Source organism: Trachurus japonicus, chromosome 7 (assembly GCF_045865225.1).
Source record: "Trachurus japonicus isolate A0001 chromosome 7, Traja_1.0".
In the NCBI taxonomy this organism is placed as follows: Eukaryota; Metazoa; Chordata; class Actinopteri; order Carangiformes; family Carangidae; genus Trachurus; species Trachurus japonicus.
In genome coordinates this window covers 22,209,731-22,234,651 of record NC_140913.1, presented here as the reverse complement: position 1 = coordinate 22,234,651, position 24,921 = coordinate 22,209,731, and the positions used below count along the sequence as shown (strand labels likewise).

At 41.2% G+C, this 24,921-nt stretch overlaps 1 protein-coding gene across 1 annotated transcript in view; it reads right to left on the bottom strand.

Annotated features, from left to right (window-relative positions):
* The window catches only part of LOC146984753 (voltage-dependent calcium channel subunit alpha-2/delta-3-like), a 119,507-nt gene that overhangs the window by 87,786 nt on the left and 6,800 nt on the right, over positions 1 to 24,921 (bottom strand). Inside the window, exon 3 of the mRNA XM_085782160.1 lies at positions 8,674 to 8,790. Within this exon, the coding sequence (XP_085638286.1) occupies positions 8,674 to 8,790 (117 nt within the window). The remainder of the gene's footprint in view (positions 1 to 8,673; positions 8,791 to 24,921) is intronic.

Here is a 24,921-nt window from a genome sequence, read left to right as displayed (position 1 = left end):
TGGGTCATGGGAATTACACCGCCGAATCACCGTTTATGGTCGGAACTACGACGGTATCTGATTGTCTTTGAACGTCCAACTTTCATTCTTGATCAATGAAAACATTCATGGCAAATGTTTTCGCTTTCGTCCGTCTTGCGCCGGTCCAAGAATTTCACCGTGCGTGGAGGCTCATGGGAAATGTAGTGTGAAAACCCTTCGCTTTCCAAAATTCCTCGTTGTCCCTTTAACCCTCCTCCCAGCCATGTGCATTGGTCAACGAAGCTGGCGAGAACACAATATTGGTTTTCGGCCAAGAGGCGCTACGTGGAAGGCAGAGACTCCATTCTCCCTTGTAACAAGTTACAAGTCATTTGTTTCACAATTACTCCTAAGCTGTTAAATTAAGGTAAAAATGTAGCATATAAAAATCCTGCATAGTTCCACTTTGAAAAAATCTTACTCCCCATTTCCCTAGCACAAGTTGAGGCGCTGTCTTCCCCTTCAATTAAACACAATTTCTGTTCCTATTTCATCATTTTTCATCCCGCCCCCTTCCACCCGCCCAGGCCATTTCTCTGACATTTGCACTCATCTACCCCCTTTCATTATCTGACATCCTGTGATTATGATTTGCCTGACAAAGGATTCAGCTTGTTTACACATTCAAAAGTTCATAAACGATCCCCCTCATTTAGCTGTCAACCAGACTGGCTTATTGTTCTTGCGCCGTACTGGCTCCGTGGCTACGTTTCCTGATGGCTGAAGCTGCTGACCTTAACAGATGCCTATCCATTATGAATGCATCACTAAAGCTGTGAAAGTTAGCGAAGGCTGTCATATATAGCTGAGCAATGCTAACAACCACTGTCAGAGAAGCAGAGGAGGGGTGGACGATGTCACATACATTATTGACTAGTAGCGGAAGTCTAGGAGTTTTTTTCGAGCAGTACATTAAGCCTTGCCTCGGCAAGAGGAGAGGAGGGCAGTGGCCTGAATCTGAATGTTCTCTCGAGGTAGCCTGGAATAAGACCACAGCCAACTTCACTTCTAAATAGACTCACATAAAAAACATTCCCAGAGGTGCAGTATGCTGTCGGTTCAGCATTCATTTTGTACTTTCAGTTCAAACCTAACTTTTCTCTCTCATCTTTTGTGCTTAGACTTTGCTGAAGAGCTCTGAACATTTTACACACTTTGACAGTTGTTTCTCAAATTTGAATGTTTGTCCATTTAAAGCCTCCATCTTCTTGACCTTACACAAATAAAGTACTAAAAGCAAACTTTTTACTTTTACACAATCACTTGACATGATTCTACTTGGCCAGATGTATAGCTTTTCCATGGATGTAAGCGGAAATGCTAACTAAGCCTTGGCCCCCTGGATCAGGGCAGGTCCAACGGGTCTTGGTTCTGCCAGAGGCTTGATCCGTCGAGGCCTCAGCTGAGCTGAGGCAGAATGGCTCAGGTCAGCCCATCAATAGCACTGTGGACAGCAATTAATATCGTCAAACCAGCCAGGGAAGAGTTGCAGCATCAACAAAAATGGAAAAGTGCGCTGTGACACTTTGCTTCCTCTGTTTTGCACACTTAGATTGGGTACAAGGCAAGGAGACAGAGCATGGTGGAGAGACAGATAAAAAAGGAAAATGAAAGAGAGAGGGAGGAAAGTGGTGCACAGTGAAACATCAGATCCCAATAATCAATACGTGACAAGTTCTCAGCAGTTCTGCTGACTGAAAGGGAATATGAAGTGCTTAACCCAGCTCTGCCATCCTTCTCACATTTCCTCTTTCTTCATGCTTTCTTTGCTTTCATTTTATGCTTAGACTGAACTTTTGACTAATCCTTTATTCTTGACATTTACCTTTCCCATCCTTCCAGCCTACATCCTCATTTCATCACTCTAGAAAACAATATAATCTCTCACCCTTTGATGATATAGTGACAGAAAAACAACCAGAGAGAAGAAGAGGGAAGAGACAATTGTTGTCCTGACATCTACTGGCTGGCTCCGCCTTGTCATTAGTAGCCATCACTCTCAACACACACACACTCTCACACAGATGTGACAATGATCTGAGACTGAAGACAGCTAATGAAATGAGGGAAATGAGGGAAGCAGTGATGTGAGCTCAGCATGACAGTGCAGTGTCCCAGGGAGGAGGGAAGACAGGAGGGAAAAGGACACGACAGCAGGGACGGATCACACCATTAAAATCTTTTTTTCTTTTTTTTTTTTAAACACAGTCTGCAATAAAAAAATAAATAAAGTCAAAATTTTTGCTTTGTATTCTTTCTCCATATCAGAAAAAAATGTTGAAAGAGAAACCTGAAGACAAATATTCAGTGTGCTTCCTTCTACTTGTTTTGTGGGCATTTTCAGCATCCAAAGAAATGCTGTCGTCCCATTGTGACTCACTTTGAGCTCTAGGGAGGCCAGAGAACAAGCTGCCATTGCATTACAACATACTGCTGCTCATGTATATGACAATTACAAACTCAGAGTATAATAAAAACATGTGATTTAAAAGTCCATTGAAGTTCCATCAGTGTGAGGTGATAAGGAGGCTGCAATATCCCTCATATTTAATACAAATATATATCCAAGTCCAATATTCCAATCACAATTTCTACATAGTTTAACTTCTAATACTTGCAGAGCAGCTTTGGATGGAAACATGCATTGAACTGAATTTTCTTTCAAAGACTTTGGAGAAATTGAGATGTACAATAGATTTGGATGGCAATTTTATAGCTCTCTGACAATGACCTTAAAGGGAAATTGTGGTATATTATGGTCCGAGTACATTTTGTTAGTTTGATTCTTTCTTTAAACCAAACTGTAAGCTGGTAATTTGGTTTTCCATTTCAAACCAAAAACCATTCAGGATGTTTTTTTCATTTGGTTATGGAGGAAACCAAAATCAAATAACAGTCAATTATGATTGTCACAAAATTCCTCTTTTCATTTATGATCTTAAACAAAACATTAACGCCAATGACAGACCATTCAAAATAAAAGCTCAGTGAATTGAATTATAGCCTATAAAATCTTTTTTTTTTCTTGTAAATGTTGTGTTATAAGCATATAGATACATTTTCACAGCTGTTTGTCGCTTATATGTGTGTGTTTTGTTTATAAAAAGATTTAAAAAAACATATTAAGATCTGCTGCAGTGTTGGCCACCTTAAGGAATAATGCTTGAGGCAGGGTGATACACACCAGTTCTACTCAGAGACTCATTCCGACCCTGAGATCTCCAACCCCGGGCATATTTGGCAGATGGCAACGGCCCCTTTATGGTTCTTTTCCACTCTTTTTAGCCACATGAGATCCAGTCCCAGACCTCGGCTACAGTCAGGGATTTCATCAGGCTCCCAGGGCTTCCCTTTATTTGGTGTCAGCCGTACTCCAAATAAAGGGATTCCATCTCCAACTAAACTGTCCAGATTGTGTCCAGTTGTTCTGGACCATCCCTCTACTTTTATGTGTGCCTGACTCTGATTTATTTTGCATTTGGTGCAGCTTCTTTTATAAGCTACATGTGTAGTTCTGTCACTTATTCCTGCTGAAATTTTCCCTATATGGTAAACTAACTTGGCTGCATCTAGGTTGCAAGAGGGCAAGAGGACTTCTTGTCCCCCCACTTTCAGGAGTTGTAGTGGAAACTGTTAAGTCTAATTGGCAGCTTTGCATGGGGAATCACCTCCACGGTGCTGCACGACTTCTTTCAGCCTACACAGAGGTATACAGACAGGTGGAGCAGGCGGCAAATTGATATGGAAGCTGGTTCAGGAGATCAGCGAGAGGAGATGAAGCAAACAGAAATCATGATCGCAGCAGTAAGACTGTATTAGTAACAATGAAAAAGTCTGTTACTATGCGAGACTTACTCTTAGCGATGTCATCACATTCTCAGTTAACTTGCTGATGCCATGATACAGTTACTTTATAAAAATGATAACTATGAAAATAAGACCAAAGTTGTAATACACCAGCATTTCCCATTACATGTTGGCGCTTTTCAGCTAATAGAAGGAAACACATCTTTATTCAGATCATCTCCTGCAGACAGGGAGTTACACCACATTCTTGAAATGCTAAATTTGTGTTTGAAATTCATTGTGCATGTTAGCAAATGAAAATTAAAGTTCATAGGAGGTTTTGCTGGCAGCAAAATTTCATTAAAAGTCCTGTGTGTGCCTTTTATTTTTAACCTACACCCACGCAGGCTTCCTCTGCTCTACATTGGTAATCATGTTGAAGACTACAGAGGCATAGCTGCCACAGGTAAATGATATCAGCAGGTACAGAGCAGAGACCGAATGCCATTACAGGAGAAACAGCCCTGGCAGCAAGGCATCCACTCTGCTTTGAAGTGCATTTGTCACATGAAACACAGCCATGCTTGACTTCAAAGAGGGCATTACAATAGTTCCACGCCTTTCAACTTTGATAACAACATGTTCACTGTTTCTTTAACCGTCTGCTGTTGCTGCCATTTCTAGCCAGCAGACCAGCTTTTTTCAGGAGACATAGAAAGAGGAGAGGTGAGCTGAGGAGATGAGATGGGAGGAGAGGAGAGGAGAGGAGAGGAGAGGAGAGGAGAGGAGAGGAGAGGAGAGGACAGGAGAGGAGAGGACAGGAGAGGCTGTCTGCTTCATAATGATAATATCCCACTGACTCAGGAAGTGATGAAGGTAATGGTAATTAAAAAGTAACAATGGTGAGCGAAGTGCTTGCTGAGCTCAGGAATAAACATAAATACACACACATCGCTATGGATTTACATTACACATTCAAAACTACCCAAAGGACACACATACTTATACTCTCTCTCTCACACACGCACACACACAATGTCCTTTGCAAGCGCATGTTTACTTTGAAACATTGTGTGAATGGCCTTTTTAATCTTATCTATAGTGGAGTTGCAATTTAATTGGTGAAGCGACTGAAAAACACAAACTGCTCTTGCTCCAAGTTTTATTTTGTGTCAGACAGAGAGGAGGCTGTGTTCGCCATAATAATGTGGCGATGATAAGGGAAAGAGAATAGAGACGTGAACACAATCAAACACCGATTCTAAATGCAATTATACACACACATACATATCACTCTTTCTTATGCACAAAACCATACATGCACACAATCTGCAGGAGGCTAAGGCACTACTAAGTTTACAATTATGTTTCTCCCTGTCACCAAATCAAAAGCATTATCTTAACACACAAGGATGTAGGCACAAACCTTTGCTCGCCTAAACACACTTAAAAAGAATGACATCAAAAACCCTACACACACTTTAACAGGTGCATCTCTTTACAGCAGTGGAGGTTGCCGTCTCTCAGCAGGTGGCGGGGAGCGATAAAGAGGGGGAATCGATGTGAAGACGGGGAGATAAAACCATGTTGACGGACAGGGGAGAGCGCCTGCACGGAAATTGAATCGCTGAAGCACCACATATACTTTAGCAAAAAGCAGAGAAATGGGAGGGGGTGGAGTAGTGCGAGGAGAGACAGAAAAAGGAGTGAGGGATGCTTAAGGACAGCTAGAGTGCACGCCATGCCAGACAAAACTGAATTTCAGTTATAAAGGCTCAGAAAAGCCAAAGAAAGATGGAGCAGAAGACGAGGGAAAATGACTCACAGGCACTGCCATTGTGTCTTCCAGACTGACAATTCAACACAAGGCTAAATATCAGCACTGACAATGAGAAAGGTGGGGGGTGAAGTGGAAGCATAATAGCAGCTGTTTAAATGCTCCACGGATGTGTACACAGCAGCCATTATTTTCACTGCTCCACTTTTTTTTCAAATTTCCTGCCTATCACATTTATTCTTCTTCTTCCTTTCATCTGTCTTTATGAAACCGTTACTCCACCACCCCCAGTGACCAGGATTACCTCTCATCTCCACATCAGCACTCATAACTTTTTATTCCACACACTGAAGTGTGCACAACCCCCCTGGGATCTAGAATTATCAGGCATCCAGCATCCGGGCAGGCATTTCTAGAAAAGCCATTAGCAAACCGAGCCCTCGAAATCTCCGGGGGCTTGACGCACTCTCAAGGAGATGACACACACGCAGACAACTGTGTGACTAGACTCAATACATCTAATCTCGCTGCTCAATGAAAATTACTCATGTCAACAAGTAAGAGGGACAGTTTAAAAGGGTTGATAAAATGACACTAAAGTGACAGATGGGTGAATTAATTACAGTTTGGAAAATGTATATAGCAGTGGTTTAATTACAAAACAGCGTTCATTATTGTTAGAAAACTGATTAAGACCTTGCTTTTCTATTACATGAGTTAATAAGAGAGATAGTAAGAATATTCAATTAGAATCTTGCTTTCATGCCAACAATTATTGTGTAAGAGCAGGATACATTTTTTTCTCATGCCTGATGACTCACATTAACATGAAGTAGTGGCTCAGTGAAGAGTCGTATTCATGTGACTGAGTGGAAATGTGAACGTTTTCAAAGGCGATCTATGGCCGTGAAAACAGGCACGGTCATGAAATCCAAATGGCCAAAGGTATCATGCATAAGAATAATAACACCAGCAGAAGCAAAGCTAAAGCACGGAAATGGTTTGTCACTATCTGTGCCCCTCTCACTCCCTCCCTCGCTTTCCTTTCAGCTTGTATCCTTGGACCAGACTCTCAGAGAGAAATCCAATTTCTGTGAACAGCACCATGTTGTCCTGATAGGATCTATCACCTGGAGCTAGAGCAGCAGCCAGAGAGGCAGTGCACCGTGGACACATCCTGAACTGCACCTGTTACAACACACACACACACACACACACACATACATACATATCCACAGACATGCAGTCATGCTCACGCACAGACGGTTGATAAGACTGCTCATACTGTTCATGTACCGGCAACAGAGGTGAATGAAGCATTCATATCGTTTTAAAAAATGTCAAAATAACACAATACAAAAATACACCTGTATCTGTCCTTTATGCACTTTTTGCTCATGGGAAAAAGTAGAAGTAATCAGCAAATCACTGTCAAGGTTTTTTTTTTTTCTGGCTCACCTCACACTGATGAATTTCCAATAAATATGGCCTTTGGCGGCTCAGGCACTTGTTTGCAATCACCTCATCAGCACAGGTACAACTTAAATGTGACTGAGAGAACCACATGTGCTTGCTGCTCTTTTGATGTCATGTCCTCCTCTGTCTGCTACATATTTCACTGTAAAGTGTGACAGTGGCCATATGTGATGTGTTCTGGTGGATCAGGCAAGTGATACATCCTATTCTTATACCTAATCCATCCTTGCTCTTTCCCTCAGAATAATGTATCATTTTATAGATAAAGGATTAATGATTATGCAGTACATGCTTTGAATTGATTAGCTACAGTGATGCAGTGCTCCAAACAGAAGACATGGCACACAGCAGGGGACAGAAGGCTTATTAAAACAATCAGAGGGTTGAGACATGACTTGGACACCAGCTTTACACTTAGACTTCAAAAAAGAAAGACTTGTGAGCATCTTATTTCATTCTTACAGCCACTTGTTTGCTACCGCTTCTGTAGCATGAATATAAACACACTAGATCAAACCACACAAGCAAGAAAAAATGATGTGCAAGTTTCTACAACGCAGTTAGCCATAACAGCTGAACCAGGCAGATGCCATCTTTGTTTTCTTTTGATCAAACACAAAGACAACTGTTTAAAAGATTCATGTTAACACCACTTATAATTTGGAAAGCTGTAGCTGAGACTCACACAGCTTGCCCCATTATGCTAATAGTTATGCAGCATGGCCTCTTTCAGAGTTTATTTTATCATACACTTATTGGATCAGTGTGTCTGATGCATTAATATTTTAGTAGCATTTTAATGCCACTACTTTGACTGAAATTAAATATGTTTTATATATAATTAATCAGCTAATCATATTTTTATGTTATAGAATCTGAATCTGCAAAGTACGCAATGACTTCAGCTCTCAAATAAATGAAGTAAAAAGTGCAACATTCACATCTGGAATTTCCTAATCTGTATTTAAGTGAAAGGATTAAATACCTAAAACGCAACACTTAAGCACAGCACTTACTATAGCTGTTGTCAATTACAGTATGAAGTTGACACATAAACACATAAAAAATAAAAAATAAATTCCATAATTTCTGTTTCTTCTGTTAAGCGGCCTCTTATGTTTTCTGATGTTTGGTCTGAGCAGATCAATAAAGTGACACAGGCACTGATGGGTGGATCACAGCTTCCCCGTGTCTGTCACCTCATTCCTGACACCCACATATCTCTCTCACACATATACACACCACGCTCTGGATGTGTCTGGTTTCACTGTGGCAATGTGACACTACAGCACTTCTTCAGACATCCAATAGGGTCAGAAATAAACACTTTACCAAGTGATTTCATCAAGCTCAGCCCCACATCTTCTCTTGATTCCCAGCCTCTTAGGGAATGGATGTACCAGTAAAATGATGTCTTTAGTTTTTTTTTCTCATTACATGGTCTTTGTGTAACTAATTAGAAAGGGGCATTATCTTAAATACATCTTTGTACAGGATTTGTTTGAGACTTTGATAGTTTGTATTTTATCTTAATTCTAAAGACTTTTTAAAAAGAAATAGCTTTGGTGTGATTGATGCAGATTCTGTTATTCATACATCATAGTTACACATACCTTCATTGCCTCAGCTTTCTTGTGAAACATCTCCTCCATGTCCTCTGCCAGCCGCTTAACCAGCCGTAGCCCATCAATCTCCTCCACCCGCACAGCCCGTTCAAACTCCTTGTATTTCTGGAAAAAAAAAAACGCATAATCACGTTAACAGGTTACAATTACTGCCATGGTTAAACAATCAATGGTGTGTTTTCACTGCATTAAATAATTTCAGTGGATTGTGGAAAAAATGCACATCATATTAAATGCTGGCATTTACCGCACTGTGTGCGCTCATGGTAATGTGCCGAGTCATAATGTAATGTGTCATGCAACAAATGACCACATTTGCCATGGAAAACTATCTGATGAATAAGATAATCCCATGTTTTACTTATGTGTTTAAATTAAAAATAAGAGTTATGACAGTATAAATTTACTATAGGTTGTTGGAGGATAACACGCTTTAAAAATAGTTTACAATACAGTAGACTAGACTGTAGTTAATTAATACAAACGGAATAAGGCATACAATAAAGGTTGTTGGCTACGTGTATGGTGGCAAAATGACAACACAGAGAACCAAACTCAGATTATACAATGATGGTGGTATCTAGAAGGAATGCTACAAAGTAGTAGGAATACATTACCAGCCGTTCAAAAGAGGAATAAAGCTCAGAAGCAGTTGCTTCTCCAAACTAATCTACATACAAACGAAACCAATCAGCTCAGCCCAGAGAATTATCAGCCACCTTCAAGTTTTACTCACCACACATTAAGCATTGATGACACACCGCTGCCCTCAGTATCTGCTCTACATTAAATCACATTATTCTGCTCTAAACCTATACTAGGGTGCTTAGCTTAACCAGCGCCTTAAACGGGGGACAGTGACATTAAGTCTCATTAATTCCACGCCCATACATGCCACACACACACACACATATGCAGAGCTGATCTAAGAGAGGGGTACACTTGTACCAAAAAAAAAAAGAAGAAGAAGAAGAAAAAGAAGAAGAAGAAAAGAAAACCATTTTTGAAATCTGTGCAAAGCTGCAGGCAGCTGTGTTTCACTCTTGGGGGATTTAACAGAAGATTACCGCTGTATCAAATAGCATGCTCTCTCTAATGTTATGCCAACCTGCTTAGATGCATGCTCCTAGCTGCTCCCGTGCAGCAACACACATGTGTAGCAGAGTGAGGGGAGAGAGATCACAGCAGGAGGAGAGGAATGTGGACAGCATCAGACACTCAGGCAGTAGCGGTTGGAGGCAGTAGCGGTTGGATTTAGGCAATCATCTGAAAAACTGCAGGACATCGCCGAACAGAGAAGAATATATCTTTTTTTTTTGAGCTTCATGCCAAAACTTTTGATAAGCATGAATTCTTTAGTTGTCGCTGAAGGTGACAAGTGAAAGCTGAACAACTGAGCAAAAATGTTCTGTGACTTGAGTGCACAACTCCTGAGACAAGTTACTTTATTGAGCCCTGGCTGAAAACAACAAAGAACAAAAAAAAAGGGACACTGATAGGGAGAGACACTGACTTTGATCACTGATTATCTTTTTAGCAAATGATCAAACACGGGTAATTGTCTTTCTTGTGTTTGTGTGTTGCTGTGTGATGTGGAGGAGAATATTGGCACCTTTGCATTAGGGTCTAGCCTGCCTGTGAGAAAGACACAGCCACAGCCACAGCCACACAGACAAATGGTTGAGAAAGCAAAAGACAGACAAAGGGGATACAAAAAGAGTGAGAGAAAAGATAGGATGAAGAAGAAAGGGAAGGCGGAGAAATGTTAAGGGTGAAAAGCGAAGGTAGAAAGTGGAGGAATAGGATGATGGATGATCAGAAAGAACGTTGAGAGATAGTATTGAAGTGGGAAGGTCAGAGGGTGGTGTGAAATGCTATCTGTATTTGCAGAGCTGCAGGCAGACATAAATGGAGGGAAGCAGGTTAAAAATCACTAAATTTCCATTTAGTAAAATATTTGATGACAAAAATAGTAAGAAGAATGACTTACAATGTAGAAAATAATAGATTAAGTTCAAATCTGTTGATCAGTACATTCATCATTACAAGCAACCAATTATGAGTGCGAGGGCCAGAGCCTGGAGGTACAGTGATACCACAACGATCGTGGTTTTTGGAAAAACTTTTTTTTTTTTTTTACAGCAATTATAGTGATTAGAGGAAAGAGGGTCTGATTCATCAAGGTACTTTTTGAGAAGATGAGGGTCCAATTTGCAGTATATTGGAAGCTCGGGTGAAAGTCCTGTTATGTATGAGTGGGACAAAAGGGCTTTTATATCAGTGGAGAGAGATGTAAAGACAGGGGGAGCAACGCGGCGCATAGACAGCAAAGAGCTGCTGACAGGAAGAAACCACCGAGGGCCGAACAGAATCGGGTTCCTTAAGGGAAACGCTCACTGTTTCATCTTTATCACCATATCATAGCATCAACACTCTGTTCACAGCCACAACACTGAGCAGTCTGTGTCTTTGAAATGCTGCCGAAGTGGTGCCATTGCTGCCAGATTCATTTGCATGTCATGGCCAAACAGTTTGGTATTAAAATTCTCTTCGAAAGCCCCAGCAGCGCAGCCATCCAAAAACGCTGCTGTTTCACATACGGTAAAGACTGGATCAGACACAGGAGGAAAGAAAGAAGGAAGATATTTTACTACAAAACAATTGAAAGTACTTTTGAGACACATCTTTTTCTCCAGACCTGTTCTGCATTGCAATAACCACATTTTCTCACACCAACCTTAGTTCCTCACCCAACATCAGCTAATTAATTGCTGCCTCAAGTAACATCATCTGTGGCCAATCAAAGTGACTGGCTGATGACTCACAAACCAAAATCATAGCCACCCAAACCGTATGAAAATCGGGGCAATAATCCCACTGGCTGACAGACAACTGCGGTATGTCAGGGGGACAGAAAATCCAGGTTTTAAACCAATCCTGGTTCCTGGCTGGCTCTGGTGGGCTGTTAAAGCTGACAGGTCAGCAGGATATCAAAACTCCACTGGCTTGACTGGTTTCTTCAACTATTTCTTTCTTGTCCTTTTCTCCCCACACTGTCTCCGCAGAGCTTCTTCTCTCTAGTTTGTGTATCTCATGGTTCCTCTTTCATCTCTCTCCTCCTCTACTGCACCCACTTCTTTTGCTAATTATAAAAATGAATGGGCTGACTTCATGGACACACTCATAGATTATTCCTTCTTAAGACGTTCCCTAAGTCTTTCCTATTGAAACCAATACATTCTTGTCCTCCAGCTCCATTAATTCCCTGTCTATGAAACTGGCCCAGAACTGACAGATATTACACACCTCACCAAGGAATAAGGAAAGCACAGAGTTCCCACAGCTTGAGCTGCAGTGTTTATGTTTGTGATCACGTCTGTGTGGTCAGCGAGCGGCTGAGACGGTCCAGCTGACCAAAGGCTGTCTGCAGCGCTATGTGCAGTCAGGCTGACCAGAGCAGACCGCGCCCAATTAGCCCGGCACTATCCTCTTCACATCACATCATCATCACAGGGAAGCCAACTGACATACATCCAGAACCACCATTTCCCAGGAGAAGGCAGAGGAAAGCTTCTACAACAGGCCTCAATGGAAACTTTAACAAAGCTCGCAGGAAAGTGAATGGGAGACAAGCAGAGGAGTAGAGGAGTCAGATTCAGGCTCCTTTGTTGATCTAATGAAGTATCTGATGCCCTTCAAAACCCACTGTTGAGCGGTTAAATTTGTGTTTCAATCCCCCTGCAGTGTACGGGAGAATCTGAAAGAAGTCCAAGAAAGTGAGGGAAGACACACGTACGGTAAAATACTATCGTCACCTGAAGAGCACATTTTCAGGTGTAACATTTAGCTCTAACACCTCTTCATGGCCACTTGCCTGACTTTGGAGAAGTGCCTAACTTAGCAAGCAGTAAGCACAACTGGGTTGTTTTTTTTCCTTTTTTCAGCAAGGGTTGTCTTGCTTGCAGGAAATAGTTTTAAGGTTGAAAGGCAGTACACTGGCCTGACCTACGGTATAATATGAGCTCAGCTCTTGTTTTTTTCATAAAAACAACAACAACTTCAACTACAAAATCTCACTTATCTTGGCTGCCAGGCTTTTAAAATGTGGACGAATGGACTTTTATTTGCCCTGTATTTCCAGATAAATATCCTGGAAACAATTTGAACAAGTCACTCTTCACTGACTTTCACCGTGTTAAGAGTACATTTTCAAGTCTATTATCACCAACAATTCAAAGTGAGTGTGTGTACTGTAGATGCATTCAAAGTAGATTTCCTGTTCAGTTCACAAGCAATAATAACATCACAGTAATTACACCAAATGAATGATTGCAGTTTAACAGGGAGTGTGTATGACAATACACACAGCTACACCTTCACCTCGGAGCCTACAAGTCTCTTCATTGCACAACAGCAGCAGCAGCCCTATAACAAATGGTGCTTCTCAAAGCCAACATAATCATGTCCACAAATGAAACTAGTAAAATGCCCAGACACAAATTTACTTCTCCCTCAGCAAGATACATCTTCTGATAGTAAATTTATGCCATATCTCCGATAAAAAGGAATCTCAGTTGCTTTGAGGATGGAGAGAAGCGGTGGTGACATGGACTGAACAGTCTGTGTAACTCAATCCTTCTCTTCTGCAACCCCCTCGCCCCCTCTGCTTTGGTGCATCACATGGATGAGCTGATGCAGCTAATCTCTCTCCTACACAGTGTGCTCTGACTGTGGGACAACAATCCCCATATCCAAGCTGCACCTTAGCACAGCGACATGTGCAAGCCCCAAAGTACACATGCACACATACATATACACAACAACACAGATTTTGAAGATATAGATCCAAAAGATATGTATACGTGGACCGTGGGTGGATACGTGTTTCGCTGGCCGTGGCAGGATAGGTGTGCAGTAGTTTTCACCTCTATCCCTTAGCTGGTTCACCTCCATGATGGAATATTAAGAGTGAATGCATATAAACGACATGGATAAGTATCTGTATCCATGTATGTGGTTTCACTGGGGTTTGATAATAAAGTGATTAATGAAGAGGAACAACTTCATTTCACACTAAGACCGAACCCCAATCCCCCAAATCCCAGCTCATTTTACGCGTCACCAGAGCCCACTTTCCCTCATCCCATTCACCCATAATCTCACAGCTGTTTGAATCTTTCCCTATCTCTCTCTCTTTCTCACTCATACACACACACACAGAGGCAGATGTGTGTATGCACTTGCACAGACACAAACATATAACCACTACTCTGAGAATTCTTAATTTATTCATTACATTACATTTTTTGGCACATTAACTATTTAAAATTATGAAATATGTGGCCAAATGAAAAGGACTAAAAGCCAAAAGGGTATATTATAATAGTATTGCTTAGTTATTTTCTGTCTCTGGCTATTTAAATGAAGCAGAGGAAAAGGAAAGGCAGATTTTGCTAACATGGGCTGAGAAGCCATGCGTACTTCCCTGAATTACAAGTCTGTCTGCCATAGTATTCTGCCTCATTCAAGCTGTGTTATTTGGTTTTCATTCACAAAAAAAAGCAGCCCTGTGTGTTTTGTTTGCTCCTGCCTGCTTGTCTGACTACAAGTGGATGAGTCTGGTTTGATGAATAAAAGAGACACGGCTCAGAGAAGCCTCTGATTATGTGTTTGCGTGTGTGTATACACATGTCTTTCTATCCCTGTGAGGACAAATTTAGCTTCATCATTGTGAAGACGTTGTAGCCGACCCTTCCAAATGGCTTTTTGATGGTTAGGACTTGCTTTTAGGGTTCAGGTTAGAATTAGGTTTTTGTCAGGGTCAATTGGGTTGGAGTAGGGGGCAGGAAATATATTGTATTCACAAGTATCCTCATAACTAACATAAGGCAAGTAAGTGCGTGTGTGTGTGTGTACTGTGTAAGAGATGAAGAGAAGGGCACAGGGGAAATAGAGACCAATAAGTCCACTTAGCAGAGTCTTTGATGCACTGAGCATCTGAAATGCCCTGGATATCTGGAGAAGAAATAAGAAAGTTGACTTGAGAATGCTTGTTAATCCAGGGTACAGGTGCTCAAAGGTAAGAGGGCAGAGGAAAAAAAGAAAAGGCAAATGAGGGGGAGGAGAAAGGGAGCTTAATATCAGCGACCACAACACTATTTGTGTGTCTCTCTCTGTGATTCTTTCATCTATAAAAAGGTGTGTGGATATCCAATTCATTGTCCAATTATAACTATCTGAAGAATTAACATTTTATTATCACGCCGAAGCTGCAAATCTCAAACTAACATTGAGGAAATGCTCCAAAGCAGTATTTGATATCCATGTCAGGAATGTTAAGCAGTAATTGTAATCAGCAGTAATAGTAATCAGTAATCAACCGTGGTGCAACATACCATCTAATAAAATAGAATACACCACTGTATTATGGATTGAACTAACCAACACTACTAAGAGAAATGAAATTATTGACACCAAAAGCAGCTAGAACATGAAATGGATAACATTGTACATTTAAGGAGCCTTGTGGAGTTTTATTGTACAGAAACAAAACAAATCTGTCATTTTATTTTGTGCAATTATATAAGTCCTTATGTCTTTTTTGCTCCTTTACCCTCATCCGACAGTTTTAGTGAATCAGGGATTTTAACACTTCAGTCACTGTTGCCCTGTGCTGCATCAGACTCCCTTTCACACCAGAGAAGAATTGCCACACTTTGGCACAATCTATATAAATTTTTATAATTTTCCCAATATATATAGACAAAATTATATATTTAGAGATATAATACTTAATATTAATTGGGGGGGAAAAAATTTTAAAATTGTCAAAGATAGACCTTTCTGAACTTCTTAATCAAATCCCAAGACAAAGATGCACAACAAGCCTGCCTGCTTGCTTGTAGGTGCTGGTACTTATGCATTAATGCAACTTACATCCTTGTACCCAGGGAGTGTTTGAGCCTAAAACACATTCTTGAGAACATAGTGTCATGAAGGGGCTGTTGACGCCCCACAGCCATGTTCGTAATTACAGACAACATAGCTCAGAGGGGGGGGGGGAGAAGAGAGGCAAGGAGAGAGGAGGTGAGGGGAGAAAAAAAGGTAGAAGAAGAGGTATCACATGCCACTGTGTCACTGTGTCACTACTGAGAAAAAGAGACAGCGAGGGTGAGAGACTGAAACAAAAGCACTTTGACTGATGTTGCACTCCACCCCCCTGTGAAACACTCGGAGTCTGTTACTTGAGCGGGGAAAAAGGAGCATCAGCCCAAATCCGCAGCAGGAAATCACTGCTGGATCACAGGATCTCCCAGGAACGTCGAATCGTTGCTATGCCCTCCTCCTTTCATACCCTCCCTTGTATGCCAGCCGACAAATTGTTCCCTCAAAAGAAGAGCGCTGGCCGGAGATGAAGTGGAACAATTAATTTCACGCCTGTCCTCCCTGCCTCAAAAGCATGTTGGTCTGAGTCCCGTATCTGGTGGCACAGAGACACTCCCCGCAGATTGTAAAACACACACACACCCACACATGCACACACGCACACACACACACACACACACATAACACACACTCACTGACAAAATGTAAATTAAACACTTAGTGTAAATGCTAATCACACAGACATAAAAACAAGACATCTCTAATAAAATTCAAGGATCATAAACTCGTCTTGCCCGACTGGCCACACCTTCATCGTTGCTCCATTCACCGTATTGCAATCAATCAGTGAGAGTGAAGATAGTATTGATCATAGCACAGGCATGTCTCAAAGTCAGATCAATGCACTATGAATGAACGGGGAGAAGTAGGAGTAACACATGCACACACATCCTTGATGGAGCACTCAATCATATTGTGAGAAGAGGCCAGAGTAAAGTGCGCCGTGAGAGGCTGAGCTGCGAGCAGTTTCATTGTGGTCAGTCGCTGGCCTCCAGACATCCACCACATGGTCAGACACAGTTTGCAAGCAGGCGAAGCATGTGCAGGAAGCCAGACGGTGGTGTGTGACTGCTGAGACCCGGGTCTCAGTTGTTTTATTGTGAAACATCTGAAGGAATTATAAAAGGCACCTGTTGAACCACATACAGTCAACATTCAGAATTCTCCTTAATCATTTGACGCACTGATAACTGGATTCAGCCTTGTGTCAGTTTTGATAACAGTGTTCAAAAATTGTGGTATCTCTTTGCCTCTGATAGATGAACGTTCTGTTATGTCTAGACAGACAACAACAGCTAAATGATGATCCTACAAGTCTTGCTTTATCATCACTGTTACACACTGGGGTACTATTTTTCGGCGTGTTGACAGCAGTGACAGAAGCTGTAAATGGATTATCATCAGAGGGACTACAAGCTAGATTGTATGTTGAAAACAGCAAATAGTACAATTTATAACTAGAATGTGGAACTTTTCACGGAGGCTTTCGCTAGTGTAAAGACATGCTCATTATCTGACTGAGGCGAGTGGTGGCATCGACCAAACTATCCCAAAATGACGGTAAAGCAAAACCAAAAACGAACCCATCCAAATGCAATAAAAAATTGAACTGCATATAGGCTGAGAATTACATCTAATGGGGCCACTATTTTCTGTCAGACCTGCTTGTCAGATGGGCGAATAGCTTTGGAAACTGCCTGACCAAAACTTTCCAACGTCAGGTTTGATGTATTTGACCATTTCTATAACTTTCCCAAAATAATGGCCTAATGTTCACATCCATTTTTGTGCTGTCAGGTGTACGTCAAGTGTGCAGAGTCATAATTCCCTTTTTCCATCCTTCATACACCCATTTTTAATTTGTCATATGAACATAAGAGTGCCATACCACGAATGTCTGAAAAGAGATGGAAATTATGTGTTGTTGTCCCTGTTTTTGATTGACATTATTTAGGGTGGCCATTTTTTTGAAAACCAAAGTGGTTAGTCATCATCAAGTGGAATGAGCCATGACACCAAGCTCTTTGACTCAAGTCAGACTTAAATGAAAAAAAGATTTAGAACTTCTCAACTCAACTCCCTAAAAATCACAAAAACATGCATCTCAAGTTTTCAGTACATAAAATCCCAGAACAATGAATGTAAGGAAATGTATGTACCAAGCCAGTCTTTGCAAACTTAATGATTTGGCCAGCACATTTGTTTGACGTTTGCCACTAATACCATCAGGAAAGCCCTTGTAACATCTTTAAACATTTTTAGATTTTAGGGGACATTTTAATAGTCACTGCTCAGACTACAGTACCATCACTATCTTATACCCACTTGCACCAATATTAGCACAATGAAACTGCTAATTTTAAATGTGAATGAACCTCATAAAGAGAGTGATTGACTCCTTTCACACGGCCAGACAAGATTGCCTTTCTCTTTCGGGCCGAGACATCCCAGACACACACCGACATGCAGTTACAGACACACACACACACAGACGAGGAGCATGGGAGGGAATATCTCCACCGATTCTGAGAGTGAGCTGCTAGCTGCTGTGCAGACTGGTAAAATGGATCCATCCCATCTCATCCCTAGGTTTATGACGCTGTATGTGTTGGAGCCTGTGTGTGAGAGCCTTCAGTTGGTGATGGTGTTTTTTGTTTTTTTTTGTTTTTTTATAACTTATTGAGCGCAACACAAAGTGCAGCATGGTCTCTGCATAAGGAGTACCAATGGTTAGCATGCTTCAATTTACTATTTAACACTACACAAGTATTGCTGAGGGTGATGGATTTATTTGATTTGGCCATGATCCAAAGTACTGAGCAAACTTAACTGACCTGATGAGGATGTGGTGGAGCTAAATGAAAGGTCAGGGGATCACCAAAGTTATTAATGACAACTTCATGGCAATCAATCAAACAGTTTAGTGACATTTTACTTAAAACTACAAATGTCAACCTCAGAGTGGCACTTGAGGAAAGGTCAGAGGATCACCAAAGTTGGTTTCATCTTCTAGGATCCAAGAATGCCTGCACAATATTTTAGGGCACTCCTCCATCCAAATGCTGTTACGATGTCTCAGTCAGTCAGGACAAAGTGGTGGCCCTATCAACAGACCAGGTAACGAAACAATGAAACAATGTGTCTGGAATTATAAGATGTTATCCTTTACATAACTTATCAACTTAGATTTTTGGCTGGACTGCAATAGTGAGGCCCGTTGATGTCACAGTGATGGCACATCTACTGAGCTGATCTGGTTCCCCACACTGAGCCTCACCTACACTACGCCAAATAAACTATGTTTGCCATTATTACTATGGATCAACCAATATTGCTTTTTCATGGCCAACACCATTACCGATTATTAGTAATCAAGGAAACTAATAACTAGGGGTGACCTCGAAAAGTCGACGATTGGATTCAGTGAGGTCTTCTCTTTCACCTTTTCACATTCAACTATCAACCCTCGTCGTCGAATCGTCGCAAAATGTGGTTATGAAAAAAAGATTGTACCATTGTGAGTATTTAGGGGTGCTCCGTGCTGCTGAACCTCTGATTTTACATAGAATTTATTTGTTTTCTTATAATATAGGCAAGACTATTTTGATACAAACAGTGGATCACAGTGGATGCTCAAGCACCGGCGCACCCTTCTCTTTTTACCCTTCTCTTTTTCTCCCTCTCTCTCTCTCCCTTTCCCTCTCCCTCTCTCTCCCACCACTTGATGTCGTTTCCCTGAGGGAAAATTAAATTTGGGCTTAAAGTTTTATTTACAAGATTAAACTAAGGGACACGTTCTCTGTCTAGCGATCGCGCAGCACCTATACACGCAGACACATACACACACTACACACACAAAACAGCGCTGTCCATGGTGCTGACACTCGGGCCCCTGAACCGGCAACAAGCACTGATGCACATTATCATGGCCACACAACAAAGGCACTTGACGTTTTCATTCTCCATTCACACTCGTTAATTCACAGCACATAGTCGTCATCACAACATCATCTCCAAAAGAGAGATGGTGATGTCGTGTACGTGAGCCTAATGAGTGAGATCAGAAAAGGATGGAGAATGTCCTGTTGTTGTGATCTTATGTCAACTGAAGAATTACTTTTGTTTATTCAGGTGTTGTAGCTCTTTTCTCCGGAGCGGAAAAAGACGCAAATGAGATCATGAATCAATGAGGGGAAAAAAAACATGATTCGACAATTAGTCGACTAAAGGCAACATCTGACGAATCTGATTCGACTATGAAAATCCTTAGTCGAGGACAGCCCTACTAATAACCAATATTCATTTGCAGTAAAAATGTACATTTTGGTGTTAAAACTCAGAATAACACACCTGGGATTAGACTGCATACAGTATACTGTTTGTTTTTTGTACACTGAAAATCTGTGATCAAAAGACCTTCAATTTTTGTAGAATAACACAAAATACATATCTTGATTCAGTGGGGACTGTGGGCAGAACATTGTTACACAGCCAAGAGTGGTGACTTTAGGCAGAGAGATGGCTGCATCAGAGCCACAGGAGTGCATTTTAAAATACATTTATTCTATTGGTTATCGGTGAACAAAACCCGGCTGATATAATTTAGCGTAAAAATGCTGAATATCGGCCGCTATTATCGGCCATGCTGATAATTGGTCTATTCCCAATTATTACGAAAGGAGGAAGAGAAATAACTAAACACAAAGAACAGGAGAGAAGAGGAGATTGCCTAACACTGACAAATTCCACATATTCAACTGAGGGAATCCAACATAAAGACCTCTAATAAAAGAGGTTATGGTCTGGAATTAAACTAAATAAAAGCTAAACTATTGTGGCTCCTAGAAAAAAGGTTGCAAGTTGTTGGAGAGACAAAACAAGAAATCATGTAATTCAAGGTGTGCACCTGGTAAAGCACATGCTTTGTCTTTACTCTTTGCCATCTCATCAGCCTGAATTCAAGTCTGGCCAGCGACTCTTTTTTGTTTTCACTCTAACTCTAGTAAAGACAAACTTCTGAAAAAAACAAAAAAAAAAACTTTGTCTCAGTCTTTGTCTTTCCTTTATGGGTTTGGTGATTCTGTCAGACGACGTCGCCATTATCAAATTAATTTGACCATAGGCGGTCTCGCCACATACTAGGTTTTGACCTAGTCTTGTTGAAAATCTCTTTAAAAAAATAATTGGTTCACTCACTTCCTCCCTGAGCAAAGGCAATGGTGCTCTTTTATATTTCAGCATAATCTAACCATTTACGCACCTCACTCATTTAGCTCCTTAACTCAATTCATTCACCCCCGGCTCCTGAATGTGTGTGTGTGTATGTGTGTGTGCCTCTGTAGTGCTAGACTGTTTAAAGGCTGCCTGAGGGCTATTGAGTGGAAGAGTATAATAACAGCTGTACTAACACACACACACACACACACACACACACACACACACACAAGGCCTTATGACATAGCGACATTTGGGAGTGTGTACCAGGGTGCACTGCGTCTGTTGGGTATGCACCATTGCCCCTCATAGTGGGTGCCAAATTCCTGCTCCCTCTAATGACGGCCATCTTTCAGTGTCCTCACATGCGTTGTCATGATGGGGTGCCCCCCTACCTATGCATAGCCACAGATGCATACACTCCTATACCAGCAGAGGAACTTATCCATTCTAAAATTACTTTTTTTCATGAAGCAAACGGAAAGTCTTTCTACACTTATGCAAAAAGTACCAGAAGCAACCTCACTACCATTCCCACTCCCCTTCTTCTTTCAAACAGCCATAATTCACTTCACCAAAAACATAATAGCACCAAGAGCAGGTCTAATCTGTTCACATGGAACTGATTAATAGTCCACAGTCTATCTGTAGTTGCCTGCATTCAGCAGAGTCCTGGAAAACATTTTTCATGCTTAGCAGCAGGTTCAACGTGGCCTGCTGCTTCCCTATTCCCCTCCATACATTCTCACAGTCTCAAATTGATTCTAGCAGCAGCCAGCGTGAAAGTGAAGGGAGAGAGCAAAACATTGTGGTGGATGTATAAAGGCAATATTCATCCTTGCAACTGCAGATTTATTACGGGAAGTTAAATTTTTTGGACTGCAGTTTCATTTGAGTTTGCTTTGAAAGGCTCACAAAGAAACTGGGGAAATAAATGTACCACCTAGAGTGGAGAAGAACACTTTTGAAATCCGTGAAACATTAATCAGAAGAGACTGCAAAGTTTAAACACTTGAAAATAATGACCAATATGAAATAAAAAACATAAAATATCATCCAAGTATGATGGACTGTTTAGAAATAAAATGTTAAAAAAGAAAACACAATCAACACACACTCTCCAGGGATAGCAGTCTATGTTGTTTGATTATACTAATCATGATATTTTGGTGTTCATTTTGTGAATATCTAGTTCCACATGATCTCACAGAAGCTTACTGGGTGTAATGGCTTCTTCAGGACACTTTCATTATCATTGGAGAGAAATGCTGTGGCTAAAATCATTGCTGTACTACTGAGACCAGGCAGGTCTAATACATGGAGTGTCACTGGTTACACTGAAATCTGAGCACCATCAGTATATTATAAAGAAAATGGAATACATCCGGGCCCGAAAGGCCCACTGCAAATTTATGTTGTTTGCTAGGAACTCTGTGTATGTTTATAGTCTTTTGTCAGTATAACCTAATCCTGTTATCCTGCAGTGTTACTATTCTATTAGCTTGAAAGAGCAGTGTTTCCCTTACAGTATATTCACTTAGTAGTGATGCACCACCACCAACGCTACTGGACTATCAGCGCCACAAATTTCCCATCATCATTAATATCAACTGCCTACTAATGATTTTCACTCACACTAAGTACTTCACACCCTCCCCACACCAAATAACCCAAACTATCACTTGAAGGAACTTAAAGGATTCAGACTTTCCTCCTCTTTCCCACTCTTTATAAAAAAAACATTGCAAACCTTCTGCTCACTGCACAAATGTTCAATAATCAAACAAAGCGAAATAATGTTATAAGTTACTTCAATGCACCTTTGCATTCACAAATGCATAGACTTAATTGTTTGCATTGATACTCATAGTTTATTGCTGTCAGATAAAAGCAGCTGGACTTTTTTTTTTGTCTGGCATATTTTATCAATGGGTAAATCACATGTCCCCACCTGATTTGACAACAGTTTTGAAAATCCCGAAGCAGCATTTCAAGAATTCCCGGTTGCTGTACAACTGTTGGTGGAAAAAAAAAAAAAATGAAGCATATGTTCAAAAAGCAGCATGTGAACAAGACTGTTGTATTGTCTGGGTCAATGGTAAATGAAGCATTTCCTAATCATCTGTTTGTGTATGCATCACTACACACCCTAAAGCACTGCCAGACATAAATTAAACTTTGGCGGTTTAACAATGAAGTTGAAATGGAGCCATATTACGACCATTGTTCTAAACCACAGTTACATTATCGCAGACTCAAAAAATTAAACTATTTCTATTCAACTGAACAACAGGCCGTCTCTGATTGAAAATGCAACAATTCCTCGATCTGACTAAATGTGACCTTCTTTCCTTCCATGGGGTATCTGTCTTTGTTACTGCACATGTCAATAACACCATCTAATCAATGCAGCTCAACATCGATCTATACTGATCCTCTGTGTCTAAGTAATCGCTTGTCACTTACTCAGTGCTCAGCATTTCCTCATGTGCACATTAGCCAGCTCAGGCCTCCTGTCAATAAATGCATAACACGGCATGTAACGCGACTGACAATAAATACACAAAGGAGTGTGAAAAGTTTTTGTAAAGTGTGTAGACTTCAGTGTGCAACAAGGGAGGGCTACCTAAAGGACATTCGTGTACTAATGTCTGGTTTCCCTATTGTTGTTTGTGCTTGACCCTTTTCCCCACTGTACGGTGTGCTAGCAAATGTGTTTGTGTTGATGATAGCAAGTGCAGGTGAAGGTCATGGAGAGGAGGGGATGCTGTTGTCCCACTGAGCTGGATTTGGCAGCACTCTCACAGTGTATGAGAAGTGTTGTGCAAATGGGGTGTTGTACAGTAAAACTAAGTGTGTGTTTGAGTGTCAGCAGAGTTGATGTAGAGGCAGAGGGGGTGACTTGGGACACATTGAGAGTGCAGCGAGTGCAGGACATTGTGCTGGGCCAGCAGAACTATTTTTTGAGGGTGCGGGCACCAACACTTGCTCCGAACTCTGGTGGCGTGTCCCAAGATCCCCTCCCATGTATTCTTTAGTGCCGTAGCTGCATCCTATTCATTATTAAAGCAGAGGGATGGAGGGAGAGGGGGAGAAACTTGGAAAGGAAGTGCGAGAGGGAAGGGGAGAAAAATAAATGGGGGAGACACAAAGATGCAAAAACATATGAGCGAAAGAGTTGACAGAAAGGTTGAGGGCACTAAAGAGACAAAGTTAGTTAAAGAAAGAAAGAAAGAAAGAAAGAAAGAAAGAAAGAAAGAAAGAAAGAAAGAAAGAAAGAAAGAAAGAAAGAAAGAAAGGTGTCTGTTTAATATATAGAGAATAATCTGAGCATGTAGAGGTTTGGGACGTGAAAGGAGGCAGTTGTGATTGATGGAGCGGCGGTAATGGGCTCAATGTCCTCTCTCATATTCAGTGTATTACTATATAAGAGCCATCTTTACCTACAGCACACAGGGTGGACCCAAACAACCAGCAGGATGATTGATGTGGACAGCAGCAAGTCACAGACAGTCCTTCACACAATGCCGCACACGTTAATGTGCTTAATAGTACCAGTCCCGCCCCTTTACCAAGTTGGCTAATGTTTACTTTCTGCATGCAATCGAGTCTGGAGCAGACCAGGTGAACAATCTGTCATAATTACAGAAATCTGTAAAAGCACGTGTGTGTGTGTGAGTGTGTGCTTGTATACATGTGTGGTGTCCATTAATGTCTGGTGTTGCCACGGTGAGATGCTCTTTATCTGCAGGCCAACAGCGGCAGAGCCAAACCTCAACAGCCAATGACTGATGACAGTGGATATTTATCTTCAGTGTTCACATTCATCATCCCAGCAGCACTGAGCACAAGGTGTTACACTGTATGCAAACACCGTGCATGCGTGTGTGCGCACATGTGCGTGTGTGTATTTTCTGCAGAAACTTCAGCAACAGAATAAAAACCAGCTTCCTCACAGACACAAATTAACCACTAAATCAAATACTTTTCACGCTAGCAAATGAACTTAGTCAGAGGAATAGGGGATAAATCAAAGAGGTAAACTGCACAACTGCAACTGCTAACAAGTCATCAAAG